At 40.9% G+C, this 24,628-nt stretch overlaps 2 protein-coding genes across 11 annotated transcripts in view; one reads left to right on the top strand and one right to left on the bottom strand.

Moving 5' to 3' along the window:
• Positions 1-17,703, bottom strand: part of CEP95 (centrosomal protein 95) — a 23,365-nt gene extending 5,662 nt beyond the window's left edge. The window contains exons 1-15 of one of the 9 annotated variants that reach the window (XM_026099060.2): positions 13,739-13,860; positions 13,283-13,337; positions 11,870-11,998; positions 10,055-10,162; positions 8,868-8,981; positions 7,450-7,558; positions 6,854-6,963; positions 5,278-5,492; positions 4,800-4,869; positions 4,091-4,137; positions 2,978-3,099; positions 2,510-2,642; positions 2,226-2,337; positions 1,178-1,359; positions 788-880 (exon numbers count right to left, since the gene is read on the bottom strand). In XM_026099060.2, coding sequence (XP_025954845.2) covers positions 788-880; positions 1,178-1,359; positions 2,226-2,337; positions 2,510-2,642; positions 2,978-3,099; positions 4,091-4,137; positions 4,800-4,869; positions 5,278-5,492; positions 6,854-6,963; positions 7,450-7,558; positions 8,868-8,981; positions 10,055-10,162; positions 11,870-11,998; positions 13,283-13,307 — 1,569 coding nt within the window. In that variant the 5' untranslated portion in view covers positions 13,308-13,337; positions 13,739-13,860. Of the gene's footprint in view, positions 1-787; positions 881-1,177; positions 1,360-2,225; positions 2,338-2,509; positions 2,643-2,977; positions 3,100-4,090; positions 4,138-4,799; positions 4,870-5,277; positions 5,493-6,853; positions 6,964-7,449; positions 7,559-8,867; positions 8,996-10,054; positions 10,163-11,869; positions 11,999-13,282; positions 13,357-13,738; positions 13,876-17,443 lie in introns of those variants that run through there. The other 8 variants (XM_064522726.1, XM_064522724.1, XM_026099059.2 and 5 more) reach the window with 8 other exon arrangements.
• DDX5 (DEAD-box helicase 5) lies at positions 16,806-24,628 on the top strand. 2 transcript variants are annotated; one of them, XM_026099064.2, is made up of 13 exons: positions 16,806-16,945; positions 18,526-18,691; positions 18,784-18,880; positions 18,966-19,099; positions 19,228-19,293; positions 19,748-19,889; positions 19,967-20,127; positions 20,315-20,487; positions 20,707-20,817; positions 21,057-21,118; positions 21,201-21,260; positions 22,515-22,739; positions 23,396-24,628. In XM_026099064.2, the coding sequence occupies exons 1-13, from the start codon at positions 16,938-16,940 to the stop codon at positions 23,776-23,778; spliced, it is 1,788 nt and encodes a 595-aa protein (XP_025954849.1). In that variant the 5' UTR covers positions 16,806-16,937; the 3' UTR covers positions 23,779-24,628. The 2 variants fall into 2 exon arrangements, with proteins under 2 accessions (XP_025954849.1, XP_025954848.1); XM_026099063.2 differs by having other exon boundaries at positions 16,806-16,969.

The following is a 24,628-nucleotide window of genomic DNA, read 5'->3' as shown; positions in this document are numbered from 1 at the left end:
AGGTTAAAACTCACTATTGCATAACCTCAGTTCTTCTGCAGCACTTACACTATTATAACAGCCTATGGACCACTCCTGCAAAGGTTACAAAAATAGATAGCGCAGCCCACACTGGCATGACACAGCCTTTCAGCTTATGTTCCTTGCTGTTCAAGCAATAGGTAAGAAAGTAGTGAGAACCCCTCTGCCAGATTAATAACACTAAAGAATTTTTAAAGTGTTCTAATAAATAAAAAGAACAGATTGTGACAATGAAAAACACTATTGCCTGCACCATACTAAAAGATCCAGTCTTATTAACCTAGTTGTTTTTGGAGGGGAAGAAGTGCTCATCTGGAGAGCTACAGTTTCTCACTACACAGACTTTTCTTGGGCAGCTGACTTACCTAGAACAAAGCACTAATACTGCTTTCTGAAATCAAATCGTCATGTAAAGTTTAGGCCTATCCATGGAAGCTATCTACTTACTCACTTAGCTTTACTTCTAAAAGAGAGTGTCTTGAAGTTATCACTTGATGTGAAAAGCATGGTGATTAAGTTACCCCTAAGAACAATACCTACAAGTGCTGGACTCTTAAACTGCCTGTCCCCGCGTTCTACCTATCTCAGAAAAAGCTGTCCTTCTGTTTACTACCTCAGTAGCATATGTCATATACAGCTCTAAATAACTATGACAAGGGAAGTTCAAGGCACTTTTGTACCCCCCAAACACATCCACAATGTCTGGACAGAACACCAAGATAGATTTTTTTTTTTTTTTAAGTCATTACTGTAGTGCATGACATACCATTTCCTTGGCTTTTTCTCTGAGCTTGGAGAGCCTAAGTCTCTCTCTAGCTTCATAAATTCTCAATTCATCTTCATAGGCTTTAGTAAAGAGCTAAAAAATAAAGAGAACTTCTTTGCTTGGATTTTACAGAAAAGTTAACCAGTTCAGCTGCATGCCTCATGAACTTGCTCAGCATGTGTCAAAGTAACATTTTTTTTTTCCCCTCTCCCTCTATTCCCCCCTCACCCCCAATTTGGGATCTACATCTTTTCTCAGCAGTCTACAAATACAACCTTACAAAATTAATGGAGTGGGCTAAATGCCACCAGTAAGTAAAGGCATTCAAGTTTTAACCTTTTTAGTGTAATCGTTGGTAAGAATAACTAACAGGTCTAACCCAGAAGTTACCTTTGCTTTTGTTCTTCTTTCATCCATTTCTTTCTGCAATTGGCTGCTTATTTTCCCTATCTGGCCTTTTCCATCTCTACAAAGTGTATCTTGTAACTCAGAAGAAAGCTGATGCCGAGATGCAGGTGAGGATGGAGAAAGAGATCGTGGCCTGTCTGGGTACTTTTTTAGATGTGGTATATCTATAAGGAGAGGTAAGTGCTTTGGTGAGTATCTAACTTGAAACAAAAAACCCTCCAGCCAAATGTAAGGAAAAAACCACCCCAAAACTAGCCAAATCTTTCTACAGCAGAAGAGTGGAAAAGTTCAGCACAAATTAATTCATGAAAAGCTAAAGCCTTTATCTTCAAAAAGTCACTCCTGTCCAAAAAAAAAAAAAAAAAAAAAAACAAACACCTTTTTCTTTTTTTTGGATTGTGTGATAGCAGAAGTACCAGGAGATAGCCAAGATGGGAAAGCAAAAGGCAGCAAAACCATCTGAAGGTCAGAGACCATCTATATACCAGGTTCACAAATATCAGACCTCCATCTTGTAATACAGTGTTGCACATGTCATGATAGTTTTATAGTCTGGTCTACGTACAGCATGGTTATATAATCTTATTACAAACAGTGTGCACCGTGTGTGTTGGTGGTAAGATACCTAGAAGTCCATGCTGTGTTCAGTACAGAAAAAATACTGTAAAGTGTATTGTGAACAGGCCCTCATTTTAGGATCACACAGTACTGTCAATGAGTTCAATGTGTTCTGTACTTTTTCCACCTAATTTCTGTACATTTTTTTCACTGCAGCTGTTTGCCTTGTACTTCTAGTGAAATTTCACCGCAATTATTTGGGTGTTAAAGGGGAAGTTGGTTGTAATTCTGTTACTGTTGCTCAGGTTTGGATCCAAGAAAGAAAATGCAAGTGAATGAGCACAATACAAAAATCTTCTGTTAAAATATTGATCAGGTCAATGTATCTGCTCTACATTAATTAAAAAAAAAAAAAAAATGTTGGATGTTCCTTTCCATCCTAATATTTAAGTACCACGAGAAAAATTGTTACCTAGCCGAGCTTTCCTTCTACGATAATCCATGACACTGTCACTATGCTGAGAAAGGTTGTCTTCATCTGCCAGCTCTTCTCTGGTATGCTCACCCAAAGCTCTCTTTAGCATCTATTGGATAGATTTTTGGGGGTCAGCTTCAGCAGGTCATTCAATAAAACTTAGAATTTAGATGTTAATTGCAGATTTCCTTTTCAGTAATACTTAATTTATGTTCTTGTTTTCCACAATCATTACCAAGGTTAGATTGCTCTGATACCATAAAGAAGAGATTGTAACTTACTAGATCTAGTTCATTTAGCCTGCGAGAGAGTTTTTCTGACATTTCATGTAGCTCTTGCTCAGAAAGTTTTTCCTTTGTCTTTCTGTGGGAAACAGACTCTTCTTCAAATGAATCTGTGGGAGAGTTTTCATATCTGCTAAAACAGAAAGTGGATGTAACACATTTCCATTTCTTTTCAAAAAAAATTTACAGTTCAAGATAAGTATTACCTCATACAATTCCAGGTCACTTTTTATGTGACCACGTTTTTAGGGGATTAAGTAAAAGCCATGTAACACACACACATATACACACTTATGCCTGTTAGGAGAAACAGAAAAGATTTCTAATAAAACTGATCTTTAACTGTCTTGCAACCAAGAAGGAAAAAATCTTATGGCAGCGCAGGGGGGTGGGGGGCACTAAGTCCTAGCTTGGCTCAGTACAAAAACAACCACAAACAAAAAAACCTACACACCACTAACTTGCCTTTTTTTTCTAGCCAGGTATCTTGATTCAGGTCCTGGAGTTTGTGTTACTTGTTCAGTGCCTAGTGAGAGTTTTTCATGTAAGGGGGAAATGGATGTGGAAGTTCCATATACCCAAGGAACCTGCAAGAATGAATGAGAGTGTAAGTAAGTTAAAATTTCACTAAGATTTCCATGGTAAAGCTCAGAAATATCACAGATTATGGGAACAGAAAAAAGCTGTGGTAGGATTTATAGGAAAGCCATATTGAACCACATTATCATATATGTTAGTAGAGTGGTAAATAACAATATTGAAATCTGCAGAAATCATGAAATGAGCATGACTAGGAAATATGAAACTCTGTATTAATTTCTAACACATTCTTTTAAACATCAAAATAATTGTGTTATTTCTCACACAAAAGGAATAGATTAACATCATTTGATATCTCAGCAGCTGCCTAAAAGAACTGGTATTAGGTAGAGTAATACTTTCCTCCCTCAGCCAAGTAGATACTAGAGATATATAGAAGAGCTCAGAAATATGCGAGTTCCTTCAAGTTCTGAGCTGAGCCAAACAACCTTAAACAATTTTTTCCCTCCTCTAATTTTATGTTCTACGAGTACCTCTTGTGGTTGCAGAAGGCAAAAAGCAGTTTCTAGAGCAAGCAAATTCCTATACAGACATGCTGTGAGTGGAACGGCACCTGCCAATCCGTGTGTGCATTTGCAATGTTCCATTTTTGAAAAGCAAAGGAAGATGCAAGGAAGTAAAATGAAAGAATACAGCCAGGCAGTTCAGCAATCTTTAAAGAAGGGAGCAAAATCTGAATTTTACTGGCATCTGAACAACCCCAGAAAACACAAAATTCTCTTTCTAAATTAGAACACTCATACACTTTAGAGAAGGGTAGCTAACATCTTATTGAGAAAGAACTAATATGGTTTATAAACTGTAGACAATGACTACATAACAGTACTATTTCACATTGTACTGACAAATATTTAAGTCAGAAGGCTAAAAGCAGGTTTAAAAAACCCTAAAACTTCCACAAGATAATGGCAGAATTAAATTGGCAATCCCAAAGTATTGTCTGAACTTCTACAAATAAGGAAAAGATGCAACAACTACCTTTGCAACATTGTCCTCAGCACCATTTGAGACCACCTCATCTCCCACTGCAGAAGCAAATGACATAAAAGCATTAGTGGATGGTGTAGACTGCACTGTGCCTACTGATTTGGGGAACAAATACAACCACCTGTGGAACTAAATTATTCAAAGAGAATGGTATGACAAAACAACTGTAGTTACACAGTTGTGATATATTTCCATTTTAGTAATTTCTCGTAAGTTTTGAATGTCATGAGAATGCTATGGAAACTAGAAAGGTAACCAGCGTCTCCCAGGCAACAGAGAAAATAAGCACTGAAAACTAGCTTCTAGGCCTCTTCTACAATAGGAACGTTTTATTACTTTTTCCTCAAGCTGAAAATGGCTTTTTTGGGCCATGTTTAGAACAATTTTATGCTACAGAAAATGATTCTACCTGGTAATAGCTATGGCTGAGCTTATTCTGAGCACAGATGCATCTTAATGGTATTAACTAAGAAAGGATTTGAACTGCATACACAGATTATTCTTCTCCAGTGCAGTAAATAGCTTAAATTTAATCTATTTTGTTTCTGTGTAACAGAGAAATATGAATTTGGCATGTGCACAAATAACCATTTTTACAAGCACTAATAGTTTCAAAGCCCTGTTGCTTGTGCTGCTACTAAAATTAAAGGCAACATTTGACATTTAGAATTGCCCTATAGGAAGCAGAATTCTCTCTCACCAGGGATTTTCCTTGACAGAGGAACACTACCAGAAATGCCTTCAGATTTTTGTGCAAGTGATACCTCAGGCTGAAAGAAAATGCAAGAATTTTCTATGAATTCACAGGAGACTTGACAGGAAAGTCATACAATAGGTTTGTCTGCATATGGAAGTCAATATTGATTTTTTATATGCATAAACAACAGTTTGCAATACAACAATATTTGTTATATTGACCATACAGATTTATATAAACCACACACATCTCAAATTAACTTCTTGTCTGGACATCCAGTGAAGAATGAATTCACAATCCAAGTTTGTGTAATACACTCTGAAAGTAGACTAAACCTGTTGATATGAAGACAAATTCTCACTGACACATTCAAAAGTGTACTTCAGAGCCCAATTACTCACATTCTACAAATACACTAGAAGAAGGTCTTAGAATGAAAGCAGAATTAATAAATAAAACCAAAGGGCAGGTTTCTACTTACTGCAGGAGTTTCCAATCCTTGACTGTTAACCAAAGTTGCTGACTGGCTGTCTGAGCTTTGATAATCTGCCCCTGCAGGATAATGAGGCCTGGTTTCAGAAGGCTGAAATGGTGGTAGCAAAGGAATAGCTTGTCGTATAGGCTCCCCAAGCTTTTTAGCACTGGAACTCAAACTCTCTTTGTGAAATTCAGTGGTATGAACAGACTCCGTTGAGCCTTAAGAGACAAATATAAAAAATTCAAAGTTTTATCTTTGAAAGCAGAATAGACTAAGCAAATTAGTTTTGTATATTTTCCTTACACACTAGCTGGAAGTATCTAACAGTAACTACCATCTTTGTTGGGTTGCATAAAATAGGACTATATAATCTTTGTGTCTTACTATGGTACTTTTCTTCTGTGTTTAGAGATACATATTGCAGCCTCTCCCCTGTAACACTACCTTTTTTAATAGCACCAAGTTTATTTCATGAATGCTGAATGAATATACTGCTCTCAAGAGCAATGGGGCTTATTGCATGGGTGTAGCTATGTGCATTTACAGAAAAAAAAGAAGCTATAGATTTGCTGCCTTTTTGAAGAAAATCTGGTACTTTAGACATGTCAGAGGATACCTGATCATGTGCAGGATGGAACTTCTGAGCATGGACAGAGACATAATTGGCAAAGGCCAAGGACAACTGAAAAAAGATGGCTGTCACCTGCCAGAAGGATTCACCCAGCCCACAGTTCATCCATGATTGTCCAAGAGCAACATGAAAGCCACCTACAGAACATGATTTCAGATGCAAGGAGCTTCCAAGAACACTTAACTTTTAATATTTGGTTAGTTGAAGCACAAAAGAAGCTTCTCCAAAATGTAGCTAAGTAAAAATACCCCAGATCATGCAAACTCCACTCCCTGGGACACTAAAATACAAAGGCCCAGAATTTCTGAAGGGTTTTTTTTGTTTGTTTGTTTTAATAGCTAACAGTGCTTCCATCCATGGCTATGGTTCTCCCCTACTCCCTTAGTCAAAAAGGGTTAGGTTAGATATCAGAAGAGTGGATACTCATGATATTCTTTCTCTTTTACAAGGGCTCTTTTGATTTTGGAGAACTGTCTATATAATGGTGCAATGGCCTCCGAGTGTTTAGATTCTTCTATTCCCTTGCAATTGTCCATTTATGCTCACAAAAATTCAAGAAACAGGCATTCTAGAAGTGGTATTTTTTAAAAAAATCAAAACTATAAAGCATCTTGTTATGAACTGTTTATTTAAATGAGATAAATTGTGCTGCTACTTTCATCTGCATATCTTGCTCAAAAGCTGAGGACTGTTCCTTTTGCTTCCAACTTTGAGTGAAGTCATATGTGTGTGTACTTATACAGAAACAAGTATTAGAGAGACCTGAATTTGAGGGAAGTTTCAGAACAAAGTGAGGTTTGATCTTGTTACTTTACTTATGTATTTACCAGAGTCCATTGATACATTTAAAAAAATGCTTTTAAAACAGTAGTTTTGATAATGCATGTCCAAAGCCTAGAAATGTCACTATAGAGTAGTCTTAAAAGTGTATCTAATTACTGAACCCACCTTCCTCTTTCTCAAAAAATGATTGAGCGGGATCCCCAAGTCTGATTAATTCATTAGTAGATCCTGATCCATCCACATCACAAGGTGGAACAGAAGTTTCTGACAGGGACCTAAAAGGAGCATAAAGCAGTAAAGTGTATTTATTCTAAAAGTTTTTGCCTCTTTAGTCCACAAGATGGAGCTGCAGAAGAGTCCTACTTCAGTTAGCTAGCTATTATAGTTTGGGAAATAAGAGACCAACTTTCACAAAACAAACCAATGAAGACATCATGAAGATAAATCTAATGCAGTTTCACTAAAATGCAGTCATTTAAAACTAGTGGAAAGAAAAATCTTTGAGCTTACTTTACTCCATGTGTAAAGTAAATTTAAGGGAAACTAAAAGCCATCTTAACATTCTTCATGAGCAAAAAAATTCTGGATCTAATTTTAGCCCTCTTGCTGCCCAGCATGAGAAGTAACCTTGCATTCCATTTGACATATGTAATTGCTATGTTTCCTACTTGCATAGTATTAAAAATACACTAGTTGTTCTACAAAAATGCAATGAGATAGTCAATCACTGTATGAATGCAAATATTTAGAATTGTTCTTACCCTTTAACTGATGAGAGTTTTGAGGGTGGCATTAGTTCACCAACTTTACTTTCCAGCTGCTCTTGAGGTGCATTTTGAATCTTGTTATTAGACAGAAAGTTTGCATCATCTGTTAATAATCAAGATGCATTAGTTTTCAGGAAAACTACTCATACCTATTAACTAAAAGATAGTATTGCCAATATTATCAAAAACATCTTAAGACTAATACAACATTATAATGATGATATCTAAAATATGTATTTTTTAAGGGGTCAATTTGTGGTAAATTTTGAAAAACAATACAACTATCATATACCTTATTGTTTCAATTACAAAGTCCTTTCTTCTTCCTCAAAAGAATTAAATCCTGTACTTAGGAAAATTAGAGCCACTAACACTTACTGGGTAGCACTACTGGCAGGAGAAGTCTACGAGAAAAGGAAAGAGGTAGCACAAGTGCTGAGGATTGCTACTGCCTCATTTCTGCCCTTCACAGTGAAACAGGACAGGTAGCAATTAATCTCAGCCACAAAGTGCTCTCCCCCTTTACTCACAATGTGCAACAGCCAACAGTGACAGCTCTCAGCTGATAAGAGACAGGAAGACTGGCACTCAGCCTGCAGCAGCAAGGATGCCTCTGAAGGTCTGAATAGCTTCTCTTCCCCTGCTTACAATTTTTCCTCAAAATAGCCCCTGCTATGGATCTGGCCCCAAGACCACCTTCACAGGGAAGTTGAAGCCATCACCTCATTCCCCAGTTTGGCTCCTAGCAAGCAAAAGGAAGGTTTGCTCATTGTTCTAATTAGGAGTTAAATATTTCCCTCCCTCACTCCTGACCAATCATTTGACTTACAAGTTTAAAAAAAAAGGAGAACAAGAAACACATACTAGTAAGTCTGGAGTCTGCTTCTGCCACAAGAATGAAGCAGAAAGTATATTCTTTTATATACATAGTATATACCTTTTAATAAGTTTTTGGGGAAAAACAAAACAAAACTTTTCATCATTGTTGCTTAAGAAAATAATGAATGCAAGTACTCAGTTTGACCACTGAAAGTACATTTTTTTCCCCCTTGTGGTCAATTTCATTCTCTCTTCTTCTGCATTGCCTAGGTTATAAATAAGACAAAAAGACCAAACAACTTTGCTACATTGGAAACGTTTTGTTTGATCTTGTGCATCCCAAAATAAGGTTCCACAAAACTTACATTTTAAGTGGCTATAATTCCCTATAGTTGCTAGTGAAGAGGAAAGGAACAGTTCTTATCTATTATAGGAGCTGTATTCCATCCATGAACACAAAGAACTGTGGTCATGAGAACCTAAAGCCCTCAGCAAGCTAACTTTGTAGCAGACAAGCTATCAAGCATAAAAAAATACTGCCATAATATAGTAGCATGACATAATACCTTGAACTGGGACCTCCATCCACTCACCTCCATTCTGAAAAGAGGCTTCACTGACTTCTTCTGTAAGATACTCTAACAAACCATCAAATATTTCAAGGAGGTTTCTGATAGATTCCCTTTCTCCTTTCACAATGTTCTCACCTTAACAGAAGATACTATTACATATCAATAATTAGTACTTTACAGAGGGAGGGGAAAAAAAGCAAACAACAAAAACAGCTTGAAAAATCTTGAAGAGTTTTCTGGGAAAGACTGCTTGGAAATTCTTCTGAAGATTTCAGCTCAGAAGATAGCAACTGATAGATGTCTAGATCTGTAAGGGCAAGATATCTTAAAAGCTTCCTAAAATTGTGTATTTTCAGCTCTAATAAGCAAAAGCTTATTGACACTACATGTATTTCCATTAAAGAAAAAAAAAAAGCAAAAAAAAAATCCAATGTTAGAAATGGTACACTCAGTTCTCAGGAAAAAGAGAATCTAGCAGAGAAGGCTGTTGAGACTTACCTATATTGCGGTTCCTTCAGTAGCTGAACTATAACCAAACTAATCTAGAATTTCCACCTTCATTTTTTTCAGGGATATTTGATATTTAATACTGTTTTCTTGCACATGCTTGGTACACAATGAACTAAGTCTACTGACAGGCAGGAATACCAGCCATTCTGTACAAATGTAAAGTATCTCTTGTCACCTCGGTATCAAGCACAGTGTTTCACCTCTGCAGGCTATGTTATTTAAGGTTATGCATATACTCCCCCAAATGAATGAAGACTGTAATTTGTGTGCAAATGACAGACACTACATTGGTCAAGTTTTTACATATAGCCTCTTCAAAATTCAGTATCAAGTACTAAATTCAAGGCTTATGTTTTAAATCCCAGTTTCCAAACTTTAACTCTACTCAAGAAAATACTGAGCCAACAACAGACTTCAGGTAACATTTAAGCAGACAAGTGAAGTATGATTGTTAACTTTCACATTTCCTACAGGTCTGTGTTATGCAAGAAGGCTTCTATTTATTCTCTGCTTGCTGCCTAAATTTATAACCTGGTGTCCAAGACAAGGGATCAATATTTCAAAGACATTCATTACAGGTATAAGATCCTGCACAGAGGTATGAAAGTGTGCTTGATAAGATATGGTTCTTATAAAAGTTCAAATTAAATCAAACATACATTCACTTGGTGCCTGTCAACATTAATGCAAGTACTCACCAGTGATGTGTGACAAGCTGACCTGCAAGTAGTCCAATGCCAGAGAATCTATTACTGCTTGTATATTATGTGCATCATCCTCCTGACTTCTAGGAGTAGCTATGTAATCTATTTAAAATAAGCAATATATTATAGGCTACCTAAACAGATAATTTAACTGCAGATGTTCCAACTAACCTACTTTTTAATTTTCACTTACAAATCAGTGCTTTTTAAATGTTATAATAATTTTAATATTTAACATTATTAGATACTGACTACAAACTTAGAACAGTCATTCAAAGATGTGAGGATTTTATCAGCTGAAATAAAGACTAGTAAAGGATTGTTTCTCCTTCACTCCCCTCCCAACTTACCCCTAGTTCAGAACACCAAATTTGAATTACAGTTTGTCTTAAGCACCTTTTTCCTCCCATATCAGTAACTAGCAGCACTGTAATATGTTCTAATCTTAATTTGGAGCAGCATTATTTTTAGTTGTGGGCACGTATTCAACAGGTCTTCTACCTCAATTAGCTGCCAGTTAATTCAAGGCTATTAAAATCTTCTAGAACAAGAAGTCTTGACACTCCCCAAACACACATAGTTTACCCTAAAGCAAACAAAAATACGTGGTTGTATAGCCCTTGCTTAACTGGTGTCACTGAAATCAAAGGGAGTTGGGATAAACAGGATTTATATCACAGCTTATCACTTAAAAGCATATAAGGATTCAGCACTAACTTCTTTAAAATAAGCAAATTCAAACCCTTTGTAAATATTGTATCTATGTATAAATTCAAGGCCTAGTTTACTTCAGAAAAAAAGTGTTAGTGTAGTATATACTAGTAAATGCTCCTCATAGCTGCAGTTCATAGCAGCAAAGAAACTTATTTGACCAGTATAACTTAAATCTGCTTAGAGGATGACAATCGTCATGTATGTATCTTTAGAAGGATACAAACACTGTAAAAGCCCTACATCTCTAATAAACAATATATGCCATCAAGTTTAAAGTGAGAGATCTAGAAAAAATAGTATTAGATCATAATCAGTGTTTTCCCTCCTAGATCTTCAAGTTAGACAAGCAACTGATTTAAAAGAAAAATATAATTCACATAAAAATTAACAGGGACATCAAAATAGTCCAAATAAGGCAGCCTCCCTAGTACCACAGTATGATAATCCTTTAGGAAAATAGTGAATGCACATTTAATGTTGAAAGCAGGAAAGCGGAAAAAAAGACTTAAGACCATACTATAATCCTTTCCCCATTGCACGTGTTTAAGAAAACGCTGCCGTTTAAAGCACGACCCTTGGAAGCTAAAAAGTAGTTTCTGACATGATTCCTTTGACCTTGTAATAAAGTCAGTGTAAAAGGTTTGCATCCCAGTTAAATTCACAGGAGACGAGAACAAGAAACTTAGCTTATTTTATACCCTCATTGCCTTTGTAATACTTATCAACTGTCTCACAGGTACCTACAACAAGCAGCTTCATCCCTAAACCCTTTTACTACAGTGGGTTTGTCTAGGATAGACCAAGAAGTTATAACATAGTAACTAGTAGGTCTAAGTTCAATACAGAAAAGATGGAATGTTTTACCATCTGAATAGTCAGGCACTACAGTGGACAGTGTCATATCATCAGAATATCATCAGCCACTACAGTATCAGCCATACCTGTTAAATGCAGCATGCAACACTTGCACATACTTAAAAGCATCAGATTACTTCGCCTGCAAATGTAGTTCTAAGCTCATCTTGATTTTGGTCATTATTAAATATACAGAGACAAAAAAAAAAAAAGAGCTGGTTTAGAAATTAGTGTTCCCACCTGGTACTTTTTCTCCTAAAATTGATTCATAAAGACGAACGAACACATCAGCACCGCATTCTGAGAGCTGCTTTATGTGCTGGTTTATGTGACAACTCCTTAAAAGATCATTGGCAATATCAACCCAGTCTATTAAGAAAAAAACATTAATGATGAAGCTAAGAGAGAGGAATAAGAAATGGTTAGTTATAATGAAAAAGGTTTAGACCTGGGACTAATCTAATTGTCTGTGACTCTGCAGTGTCAGGTGTATCCCAGTCATGCCACTCTGATCATCCAGACTAGAGAACCTGTTGGAGTCCACCATTATGCTTTCTGTTCTGTGCCCTGCTTCCTTCAGGTGGAATGATGGAGAAAGAGTGAGAAATGATACATGCCTCATATCTTGTTCAAGTATACAGTCAGGACACAACTAGACCTGCAAGCCGGAGGATATTGAGGTACCACAGTTAGACAGTTTTTTCTTTCCTGACAGATAAAGGAAACCAAGTTTTTCCTCTAGCTGCATAACTAGGAATTCCAAACCTTGAAAGACTTATCTCCAGCATCAGTTAAGATTCTGACATGTATAAATAACATTTATCTATAATTTGATTGCTGATACCAAAAGAACTTTTCAATCAAACCCACCCTTTGCACTACATTCTGACTGACATCCAACCCCAGGGTGATTGATTTAGAGCTCAGAATTTGCCCTTTTGCTAGTCAGAGCATCTTTGAAGACATCATAAACTTAAGTTATTGGGTTTTTTAAGTGTAAGCATAACCTGACAATCTAAATGGAGGAAAAAAAACCTATAACATTCCTTATTCAAGAACTAGAAACAACATATACTTTTTTGAACAACATGAGCTGATCTCTTACAAACCCAACTTTCTGAATGTTCTTAGGCAATGGCAACACTGCTAATGTAAATATTCATCATTAAAGCTAAATCCTAGGACTGCTTTTATTGTTTTACTGCTCAGGTATTACAAGAAACTGGTCCCCCTAGTCTCATATCATCTTGAGTGCAATGAGAAGCATGTGCATATGTAACCTGTTTTTACCAAAATTTTCTCTTTAAGAGTTCTGAATTCAGAGTGGTTTAAAGTACGTTTCCTCTACAGTTTTCCTTGACACACACTGCAAACATTAACTTGGAGAAAAATAAGTTTTCATATGTCTGTTAGTCCATGATTTTTTGAGATTTGATTTTCCCCTACATATTCATGTAGCAAAGAAAAAAAGGATTTTTAAACAAGTATTATCAAGGATTTTAAATTGCTAGAAATGGGATAAGACATCTGTGCAAGCAAAAAGAATAGTGTCACTACTACAGATACTACCTTGTCCCATTGTTATTCCTGTGTATCCAGGGGAATTACATTTCTGCCTATCAAGCCTTCACTCTGTTCCAAAAGACACCTTACCCTCACACTTTGTTTTCCAGTGCATGAAATCTCCTGCAGTTCAGGTTGACAGGTCCTAGAAAACTTAGGGTTACCCTTTATTTCCAGCTTAAAAGTGTCACTAAGGGAAAGAGTGAAGGGGACAATAGAAAGCATAAGAAGCCACAAAACAAAGAAAAGGGAAATTCTACGGGAGAAACAAGTACAAATAAAGTGGAGCAATGGAAAAAAGACGAGGAGAATGTGAAAAGGCTGTTCCCCACCTAGTCCCCACCCGTAGGACACGAAGGCTGGCCACCCCACCCCAGCACCCTCACCCGCCCCGCCACTAGGGAGGCCCCTCGGGGTGGTGGGGACACGCCACGACCTAGCCCTAGCGGCGGGCAGGGCACAGCGAGGCGTAGGGACCAGGGACAAGCGCCACATGGGTCAGAGAGGGGCGATCTCCTCAGGAGTCCCCTCCCCCAGCCCCCCTACCTGTCTCCTCAGAGCTGCCCATGGCGCGGTCGCGCGAACACCCGGTGACAGCGCCTCACGCGCCCCAACGGACGGGGGCACTGCCCCGCCCTGGGTAATTTAAATAGCCCCTCTCGGCGTCCCGCGCGCCGATTGGGCATCCTGCGCCGGAAGGGGCGGGTCCCCCCGCTGAGAGCCGTCGCGATTAGCTGCGGCTGGAGATGGTCCGCCTCCGTCGGCGTTGCCGTTGCGAGTTGTCTAGCGGCTGGTTGCCGTGGAGACGGGGAGGGGTGGGGAGGTCACGTGGCCGGGACAGTGCCTTCCCTCCCCCCTCGCGCCGCTTCCTTCCTGGCGCGGGGGGCTGTTGGTGACGAGGCGGCCGGGCGGGGGAGGGGGTGTATGCGGCACGCGCCCTTGCGCATGCGTGGAGCGCGCGGCGCGGGGTAGGGGGGACCGTGGTCCCGCGCGAGGCGCCCCCGGGGCTGCCGCCGCTTCTCCTCAGCGTCGTGGCGGGCGGCGGGTGAACTCGGCCGGGCTGTGCGGGGGGAGCGCCTCGGACTGTGAGGCAGGCTCGCGGCGTAACGTGGCGGTGTAATAAAAAACCATACTCTAACTCGGGCTCGGTTCCGCGGGCAGTTGGGGAGGGGTTGCTGAGGTAGTCCCGCCCTCAATCACCCTGAAGCGAGGTGATATTTCTTTTTTTTTTTTTTTCTTTTTTCGGAAATTCACAGGAGGGAGAGGGCTGGCTTTTTGGAGCGGGGGAAGGTTCTAGCACTTGACCTTGCAGGGCCGGCCTCGGGGTTGTTTGCTAATAGGCGGAGATGGTATTTACATTAAAAGGGTTAGTGTACACTTGGGGAGTTTAGTTTAAATTAGCAGGTGATGTAGGGTTTGCTTGGGGAAATGCCGGGTAGCTTGGTGTCTTTCGTGCACAATAGGACTGCCAGAACCTTTATCAGAAATATGACTTAGAAGGTTTTGTCTAGTGAAACCTACTGTACAACTAGCTGGTAGTTTACAAGTTTTTGGAGGCCTTTGATGGTGAAAGGGTATTTTCTTCCTTACTAAGAGTGAGTATACAGAGCTGCTTAGGGATTCTGGAATTTCCATGTTGCCCCAGGAAACATATTTCAGTGTGATACGTACACAGCTCTGCAAGCCTCTGTTTTACATGGCATATGTTGGCTCAAAGAATGGAACAGAGGAAAATAATGTGTTTAACTTAAAAGGGTGAAACACAAAAATGAGTAAGTTTGTTGTTTTTTCGAAGAGGAAACTGAATTTACTTGCAGTCTAAGTGTGTGCAGACGACGTGGAGACTGAGAGGTTGTGAGAGTTGTGTTTCTTTAGGTGAAATTGTGTGGCATGTAAAAAAAGGAAAACAACAACAAAAAAACAGGTATGAGGAAGAAAGAGCTGTGGGTATACATAAAAAAAAGATAGGCCGAACTTAGGTGTTACTTTTGAGGATTGGTCATGGAATCATCTAGTACTTTGAAAACTTTGCTCAAATCTTGGCAGCAATCAAAAAAAGGAAGAACAATCATGAGGAAACAACACAAGAGAAAACACCATTTTGCTTTCATTATGTAAATCTGTATGGGGAGAAGATTTTGCATTCTGTGTGCATTTCTTGTCAATAAAAGTGGCAAGGATTATCAGAAGTGTGGAATTGCTTTTAAAGGAGGAATAATTAGACTGCTTAGACTGCACCTTTGACTTAGAAAAGGGGTAACTGAGAAGATATTAATGTCCACAAAGGGTATACATAAAGTGGATAGGAAAACATTATTTACCATTTCTAGCAATTCACTTTGTTAGTACCCCCTTGTTCTTACTGGTCAATATGTTGAAAAAAGGGAAATACTTTTCAGGTAATGGATATTTAAATTGTGAAACTGATTGTGACAGAATGCTTTAGAAGCTAAGAGCATAAATAGAACAAAAAATGCAAAAAATGCCGATGTCAAATACAGTTATGTTATTTTTGTTTCAGAAGAGTCTTAAACCACAGATGGCCAGAAGGTGGGAGACTGTAAAGGGAGGGTGTTGTTAATAGCACTTCTTCCTTATGTTGTTTTCATGTGCTATTGGCCACTGCCTGAAACAGGTGGTCTGGCAATATGGCTGCTTGTATTTATGCTTCCAGCCTCATCTTGTATGTGCTTAAAGCCACAGGTAGCAAGACATTCAAGTTTTTCCTCAAGCTAACAGAGCAGGGAAGATAAGCCACACTAGTCACTTCAGGGGTTTGACATTTATTACACCTGTGCTTTCTAGACAAGCAGCAGTGCCCTTCAGTGCACTGGTGCACTTCTTGTGACCTTTAAATCGCTTTGCTAGACTTGCTGTGGAATTTGGAAAGATAAAAATAGTGCCTGTTTCCAATCACATGTATTTGAATACTTATGAAAGTGCCCAGCCAATGGATAACAGTCTAAAAGAACTGCTCAATAAGTATTTTATCTGTCTGCTCTTATTATTTACGGCCAGCTCGTTAACTTCAAGAGGGTCTGCGCATCCAGCTCCCAGTTTCTTGAAAAGCCTAGGTTCGCCTGGGGCTGCCTTTGAGGGCTTTTGGGCCCCAGAGATAAAAACTCCCGCTTGCTCTATGGCTCTATCGAGTCATGTGTGTGTGCAGAGGGAGGTCACGAGTTAGCCAGTGACTGCTCTCTTGCGGTGTCAGATCTATTATTTGTCCGTAGTTAAAACGTGTGGCGGGGGTGCATCGCTGTTCCCTCAGGCCAAAGCCGCTCTGGGCCCCCCTCACGGGTCTGGCAGGCGCCGCGGCCTGCGGCCCGCCGCTACTGCGCAGGCGCCGCGGCTCGCGCCCTTCCCTGCGTGGGCACCGGGAGGGGAAGACGCCGCTCCCCGCCGCTGCCGGGCAGTGACGACACAGAGGCCACGCCCCCGGGGGGAGGGGGACTTCCGCCCGCGAGCACAGAAGCCGGTCAGTCGGCCGAGCCGCGGCCGCGCCCACAAGGGAAGGGGGCGGAGGCTCCGGCCAGTTCTGCCGCTTACATAAAACAAGGGGCGGGTTCGGCGCCTGCGTCACCAACCGGCTCCCAGCAGCCTCCGCGGCGCCCCTTATATAACCGGCATCCGGGCGGCGAGGCGCTCTACATTCAGTGGCCCCTCACCAACGGCGTCGGATCCGGCCGTACCTTTTGCCACCCACTTTAGTGACCGGGACCGTCTCGCCACCATCGCTTCCATCGAGATGCCCGGGTATTCCAGCGACAGGGACAGAGGGTGAGTCCGGGGGCCCGGCTGGCGCTAGCCGCCGCCAGCGTCCGGACTCTTAGACCGCTTGCGGGGGTCTGGGCTGGTTTTTTTAGCCGTTTAAAATGGCGGCGAGGCGTGGGGGTTGGGCCTTGGAGCCCTTCTCCTCAGCTCTTGCCGTCTCAAGGGCTCCGGAGCTTGGCGACAGGAGCCGGGGGGGGGGGGAGGGGGGAAGGAGGAAATGGCTTTCGGAGCTCTCCGCGCCGCCGAGGGCAGCCACCGTGCGTGGATGGCTGCGTAATCCAGGGCGGGGGCTGAGTCCGTCTGCCTCTGCAGAGCTTTCGACCGCTCATTAGGGGTGCGGTCGAGGGAGGGGGAATCGAGCCCTCTCTGGGGGGTCCCCCGAGTCTGGATGGCCCCCGCAGAGCTCGATTCTTGTTCTTCCATACACATCTTCCCCCCCCCCCCCCCCCCCCAAAAAAAAAAAAAAAAAAAAAGACACACCTCGGCCGTGGGCGGACTGAGGAGTGGCGGGCTGGCTGGAAGGTTTGTGGGTCAGTGGGTTGGCCGGGCGCTTCGTCGATGTCGGAGAAGCCTCGGGGGAGCCCTCGGTAGGGCGATTCCCTTCTTTCCCTTCCCCCTCGCCGGGGACGGCGGCTCTAGCTGTTGCTGGCAGAAGCCGGCCGGCTCCCGCTTTGTGTTGTGTAAGCGGATGTTAATGGCCGGCCCCGCCATGCGGTGACTGAGGGGAAATCAAAATGCCGGCTGCTGCTGCTGCCTTTGTTCCTCCTCCTCCTCCCCCCGCCCAGCTCAGACTCTAAAATGGCAGCGCCTGGAAAATGTGGCGTAGACAGAAATGAGAGACAAAGGAAACAGCGCTGGCAGGAAGCAGCGGCCACTCAGCCGGGTCCCCTCTGGGAGCGCTGTGTTGTGTTGGGAGGATCGCTCCCAGCGCCTGCCCAGCCAGGAGTGGGGTGCAGTCGGGGCGGGGGAGGGAGCACCCCACTCGGATCCGGGTTAGCGGTCCTCGGTGTGCGGGCTCACTTCGCTTAGAGCCGTGCTCCAGAGCCCTGAGGGCAGGCTTTTGAGACGAGCCTCCCCTGAACGAGAGGACCTAACCTAGAATGCATGACCTCATAAAAACGTTGTTACTGAGGGGAGCCAGTCCTTTGGAATACAAAAACAACCCTTTACGGGAAAGTTGCCCCAAGGTTTTGAAGCTGCCCCCACTCACTTTCTGTAGGCCGACACACAATGGGAGTGTCACTTGTGTGGGAAACCATTTTGATCATGGGGGTTATACAGATGTTTTAATGTTCTTACTATGTTGTAGCTTGTTGGTAAGTCTCTCAGCTTCGTTGTGTGGAAACCACAAGGTAATGTGTTACCTTAGTTTCTGAATATGAGTTATAAGTAGGCAAATTGTGGCATCTGCAACTTTGGTGTGTTTTTGGAGTTCTAGTATGATGTATGTGAGGCCTATAAAACTGAATTGACAAGTTACAGGTTTGGTTGTCAAGGTAATGATCAAGTTGTATACAAAAAAGTTACTCTTGGAATCTGTATTATGGTGTATTCTTCTCTAGGTTTGGAGCCCCTCGTTTTGGAGGAAGTAGAGGTGGACCTCTCTCTGGAAAGAAATTTGGAAACCCTGGGGAAAAGCTTACAAAAAAGAAATGGAATTTAGATGAGCTGCCCAAATTTGAGAAGAACTTCTATCAAGAACATCCTGATGTAGTTAGACGTACTGTGGTATGTACACTATTCAACTTGTGCAAAAGGTAACTTAAAGGATAACTTTGATGTCAAAGCTTATTTCTAATTGTGGGGTTTTTGTCTTGCAGCAAGAGGTTGAACAGTACAGATCAAGCAAAGAAGTCACAGTCAGGGGCCATAACTGTCCAAAACCAATTATAAACTTCTATGAAGCTAACTTTCCTGGTAAGTGCAGAGTAGTGTACAGATAGACTTCATCTTAATCAAGCCTGGAAAAGCTAAGTTAATAAGTTGTAATCTTCTCTTCAAGCAAATGTTATGGAAGTGATTCAGAGGCAGAACTTCACTGAACCTACTGCTATTCAAGCACAAGGATGGCCTGTTGCCTTGAGTGGACTGGATATGGTTGGAGTAGCACAGACTGGATCAGGGAAAACACTGTCTGTAAGTTTTGATTGTAACTTAGAATATTGTTAAATTTCAGTAGTGACTGTTGCCTGGCTTAATGCAGTCTGAACAGTTCTGGGAAGAGACTGTAATGAGCTGTGGTTTTTTTCCCCTTTTCCAAACAGTACTTGTTGCCTGCCATTGTGCATATAAATCATCAGCCATTCCTAGAGCGAGGAGATGGACCTATAGTGAGTATTCTTAAATGAAAGGCGATTTTAATTTAAAAACAAATGTGAATCTACTTGTCCATGCTTATGTGAGTACAGAATGCTTTCCTATATTATAGCAATCTTGTATTTCATGTTTCACTAGTCTCCCAAGATTGTTTTGTAGGCTCAAATTATTTATTTTTCTTTAAAATTCTGCAGAACAGAGCTCTATGCCCTGTTTTGGAAATAATCATGCCCTGGAAACTGGTTACTTCCAAATACACCACCTAACCACATAGCATGGGCCAGTGTGGTATTTGAGATGCTAGTTTACTTGGCTTTCTAGTTCTGTCTATTCAAATGTGTTTTACTCATATTCTGGTGATAACAGAGTAGTATATGATGATCTTTCCATGTAAAACTTTCGGAGAAACAAAGTTTTTAGTCTTACACAAATAACTACTGAACTAAAAGCTGGACATCCTATTTCTAGTGTCTTGTGCTGGCACCAACTCGTGAACTGGCTCAACAAGTGCAGCAGGTAGCTGCAGAATATAGTAGAGCATGCCGTTTGAAGTCTACATGTATTTATGGAGGTGCTCCAAAGGGACCACAAATTCGTGACTTAGAAAGAGGTATGGATAAGCCTCGATGCATCTGTGTATGAGGCAATGTGGAAGCTACTTCAGCTGACTTACTGCTTGTGTTTTAGGTGTGGAAATTTGCATTGCAACACCTGGGAGACTTATAGACTTCTTAGAAGCTGGAAAGACCAATCTCAGGAGGTGTACTTACCTTGTACTTGATGAAGCTGACCGAATGCTTGACATGGGATTTGAACCACAGATCAGAAAAATTGTAGATCAGATCAGAGTGAGTACAAGTGGTGTATATATATGTTTTAATATTACATAAACATATGTGACTGTATTCTTTAAAACAAGATCAATACAGTTAACTCATCTGGGCTTGCTTGGGTAGACTTTTTTTTTTTTTTTTTTTTTGACTGGGCGTTTGGCTCAACTTTGGAATCTTGTACTAACCCATTCGTCTTCTCTAGCCTGACAGGCAGACTCTGATGTGGAGTGCAACATGGCCAAAGGAAGTAAGACAGCTGGCTGAAGACTTTTTGAAAGAATATGTACACATCAACATCGGAGCATTAGAACTGAGTGCGAACCACAACATCCTTCAGATTGTGGATGTGTGTCATGATGTAGAGAAAGATGACAAGTAAGTAGTCAGTGGGGACAAAATGTTCATGGCTTTTTTTTTTTTTTTTGACAGTTTTGGGTTATGTATTTATGAACTGAATTGATCTTGAAGTTCTGGCACTGGTCTGATATTGCTAAATAAAATACTCGATGTCAAAGTCAGACTGGTAGTGAAATAATAAGCTTGCGCAGTACAGTGAGTTGATCAAAGTTCTAACTGTCACCTTTTCAAAAAAAGGCTTATTCGCTTGATGGAAGAAATCATGAGTGAGAAGGAAAATAAAACTATTGTTTTTGTGGAAACCAAAAGACGGTGCGATGATCTTACTAGGAAAATGAGGAGAGATGGGTAAGTGATTAGTGGCTTGAACTTCAGTTGCTCCAGTAGTTTGTAAACAAGCTCTTGAACATGAGCAACCACTCGACACGGTGATGTCAAAACTAATACAGTCACACCAGGTGTCTGTTAAAATGCTAAAACTGTTTCTAGAAGCTGTGCGAAACTAACTTGTAAACTTACCTTTGCTGACCAATGAAACTACTCAACTAATGTTTCAAGTTAGGTCAATCAACTTACGTATTTTTCAGGTGGCCAGCAATGGGTATCCATGGTGATAAAAGTCAGCAGGAGCGGGACTGGGTTCTAAATGGTGAGTATTTTAGTGATTTCTTTACCTGTATTTTCCATGTTGGCTGATAAATGAAGAAACTGATGAGCTGCTTCTGTTACAGAATTCAAACATGGAAAAGCACCAATCCTGATTGCTACAGATGTTGCATCCAGAGGTCTAGGTTAGTACAACTCGTAATGCCAGTTGCCCAAAGTTATTTAAAGAAAGTCTATTGCTTTCTTTAACCTCTGCATTTTTCTAAGTTTTCTTCACATAAAGGTGCAGTCTTTGTGGCAAGGCCTAGGCATGACAATCGGAGGACTCGAGGGGGATGGAGGACTAGTGGAAATGATCGGCTGGCTGCTTCCAGTCAAATAGAGAGGTGAAAGCTGAGAGCATTGTGTGCCAGTAATCTTCAAAAGGCAAAGATCATCCTTTAAACTACTACCCCATAAACTGTTCTCTCATGAAATAAGCAGTCTCATTCACAGTTCACTTTGCCCTGGTATTTCTCTTCTCTCCATGCTTTGCATGATTTGCCATGGTGCAGTACCGTTAGTTTTGTGCATACTGTTTGCTGTGATCTGTGGGTCTTTGAATTTCAGTGAGTTTGCTGAAATGTCGAAGAAAATAATTACAAACTTCAATGTTCAATGAAATTTTTTTTTTCCAACCATGAAATGGAGAGAGCAGCTTTAAAATGTACTAAGCCTTGTACAAATTGGTGAGTACTGGCACATGAAATCTGAGAAAAAGTCCACCTCTCACTTTAGCAAGTGGGGCAGGAAAGCAATGGCTTTTCTAAATGCCTTTGAAAGTCGAAGTTCCTCCACCTTTACATAGTCGTCATGTCGAGACCTGCCAGAGAGAGACACATTCTCAAGTGAACCCTGGCTTCTTGGAAGCGCTTGCCTAGACGAGACACAGTGCATAAAAACAACTTGGTGACTTTTGGGGGACAGGTATGTTTTTCTTGCAGCTGCAGTTCAAAGGTCTTGGCAAGACGAACAGTGTGGCCCTTTTTTTTTTGAGCTTCTGATGAGTGTGTATGTGAAGGACCTTGTATGTTTTTACTCTAAGGTCCTCAAATGAGCACATGAAGAGGCTGCTGTGAGCTTTAGTGGCCCTACTGCAAGAAGCATTCAGATGTCACTTGATGATTTGTAAAGGGGACTCTTGAGTTGGGATTGACAAGCAAATGCATACTCCTTTATGGTAAGGTTTTGGATCACAGGGTGGGTGTAAGACGGGAACAGACGGAGTGTGCATAACTTTCTCTTCCACGATATTCATGCAGAAATGGATAATTCTAACAACGTTCTTTGCAGCCATTATTTCATTTAAAGTACTATTGTCTAACGTTTATCTCTGATTTGGCTGTTGTGGTGTGCAAAACTTTGTACATTGCCTTTTGCCACACTGCAACACTTTACAGATGTGGAAGATGTGAAATTTGTCATCAATTATGACTACCCTAACTCCTCTGAGGACTATATCCACCGAATTGGACGAACTGCCCGCAGTACCAAAACAGGCACAGCATACACATTCTTTACTCCTAACAATATTAAGCAAGTAAATGACCTCATCTCTGTGCTTCGGGAGGCTAATCAAGCCATCAACCCCAAATTGCTTCAGTTGATTGAAGACAGAGGTTCAGGTAAGTACTGCTGTTAACCGCAGTGCATAGCTTTCCTCTCAGAACACACTGGAAACTCAAATAACACTTCCAGCCTCTCCCTAAAATGGATGTCGAAGGTGGCTTAGGTGCCTGTTATGCTGACCCGAAAAGGTATTTATTAACCAAAAAAAAGTACACTGTATGCATGTTCTGTGGAGCATCTTTTAATGCACTATGACTAATGCTGGCCAAAAATACTTTGAGGTAATACACTTGATGGGGCTTCTTTCAGTGTGGGGTCTTTTATTCCCCCCTGTGGCTGGAAAAACGCATGGAGTGAACAGTGTCCCATTGGCAAGATCAGAGAGTGACTTTTTGTCTTCATGCTACCACTTACATTACAGGAGAGAGCACTTATCTCAAAGTATGGCTGTGTCTTCTCCTGGGTTAAACTGACACCTTGTTCTGTCCTAACAGTCATCAGATAATTTGGTGTATCTAATGGATCTACATTGTAACTGGAAGGCTTTTATAGTAGGCTTGTCTTGCTAGGGCTGAAACAAAGATTTTTTTTTTTTTCCCCTCTTGGATTTGCTGATAAGTCAGAGGGCTATAAGCTTGAATTCATTCAGTAGACTAACATAAAACGCAACCTTATTATATATAACTATGGTCTTTTTTTTTTTTTTTTATAGGTCGTTCCCGAGGTGATCGACGTGACAGATATTCTGCGGGCAAAAGGGGTGGATTTAGTAGTTTTAGAGAGAGGGAGAACTTTGAGAGAAATTACGGTGCACTAGGAAAGAGAGACTTCGGAGCAAAAGCTCAAAATGGGGCCTTCAGTGCCCAAAGCTACAGTAACGGAACTCCTTTTGGAAACGGTTTTGCAGCTGCAGGCATGCAAGCTGGCTTCAGGGCTGGTAACCCTGCAGGAGCTTACCAGAATGGCTATGATCAGCAATATGGAAGTAACATTGCAAATATGCACAATGGTATGAACCAACAGCAGTATGCATATCCTGCCACTGGTGCTGCTCCTATGATAGGTTACCCAATGCCAGCAAGTTATTCTCAATAACTTAGTGTATTTAAATGTCTCAGTTTTTCATAATTGCTCTTTATATTGTGTGTTATCAAGACAGGATAGTTATTTAAGAAATGGGAAATGCAGAAATGACTGCAGTGCAGCAGTAATTATGGTGCACTTTTTTCGCTATTTAAGTTGAATATTTCTCTACATTCCTGAAACAATTTTTAGTTTTTTGTACTAGAAAATGCAGACAGTGTTTTCAAAGTAAATGTACAGTGATTTGAAATACAGTAATGAAGGCAGTGCATGGCCTTCCAATAAAGATATTTGAAGACCGAATTTTCTTTCAAATGGCAGTTTTCTCAACATGTGCACAACTTTACATTAATGGAATGTCAAATGTTTTTTATATTAAATTCTAGAAGGGTTTCTCAACTGTGTCTGATTAAGCAGTTAAGATAAGGCATGTGCAAAAAATAGCCTTGCCTCGATTGGGTTAGATTGCTTAGCATGGCAGGCTCTACTTTAAGGCAGAAGAATATATTAAAACTGGCTTCTAAACAATATTGGAAACAGTACTCTTCCCTGCCTAACTGGAGTAGGGCCAGTTTTTGGAAAACATCCATTGGAGTAATGGTATGGCTAAAATGTTGCTAACCAAAAACTCTGCTGAAGTGGTGTTGCTAATGAGCTTCTGGGACAAATATAGGAAGCTTTTTTTTTTTTCTTTTTTCCTTTGCAGCACCATAAGTGTCGCGTTCACATGAGCAAATGTGCAGGCTAGGCTTGAGTGTAATGTACCTACAGCTGTCAGGCCTTGTGAGTTAGCATGCAGGCTTACTATGAGCTTCAGAGATATGGGAAGATCTTAGTATTAAAACTTCAAATTACACTTAAA

This window comes from Dromaius novaehollandiae, chromosome 18 (genome assembly GCF_036370855.1).
Source record: "Dromaius novaehollandiae isolate bDroNov1 chromosome 18, bDroNov1.hap1, whole genome shotgun sequence".
Lineage (NCBI taxonomy): Eukaryota > Metazoa > Chordata > Aves > Casuariiformes > Dromaiidae > Dromaius > Dromaius novaehollandiae.
The sequence above is the reverse complement of the archived record's forward strand: the minus strand, read 5'-3'. Positions and strand labels throughout refer to the sequence as shown.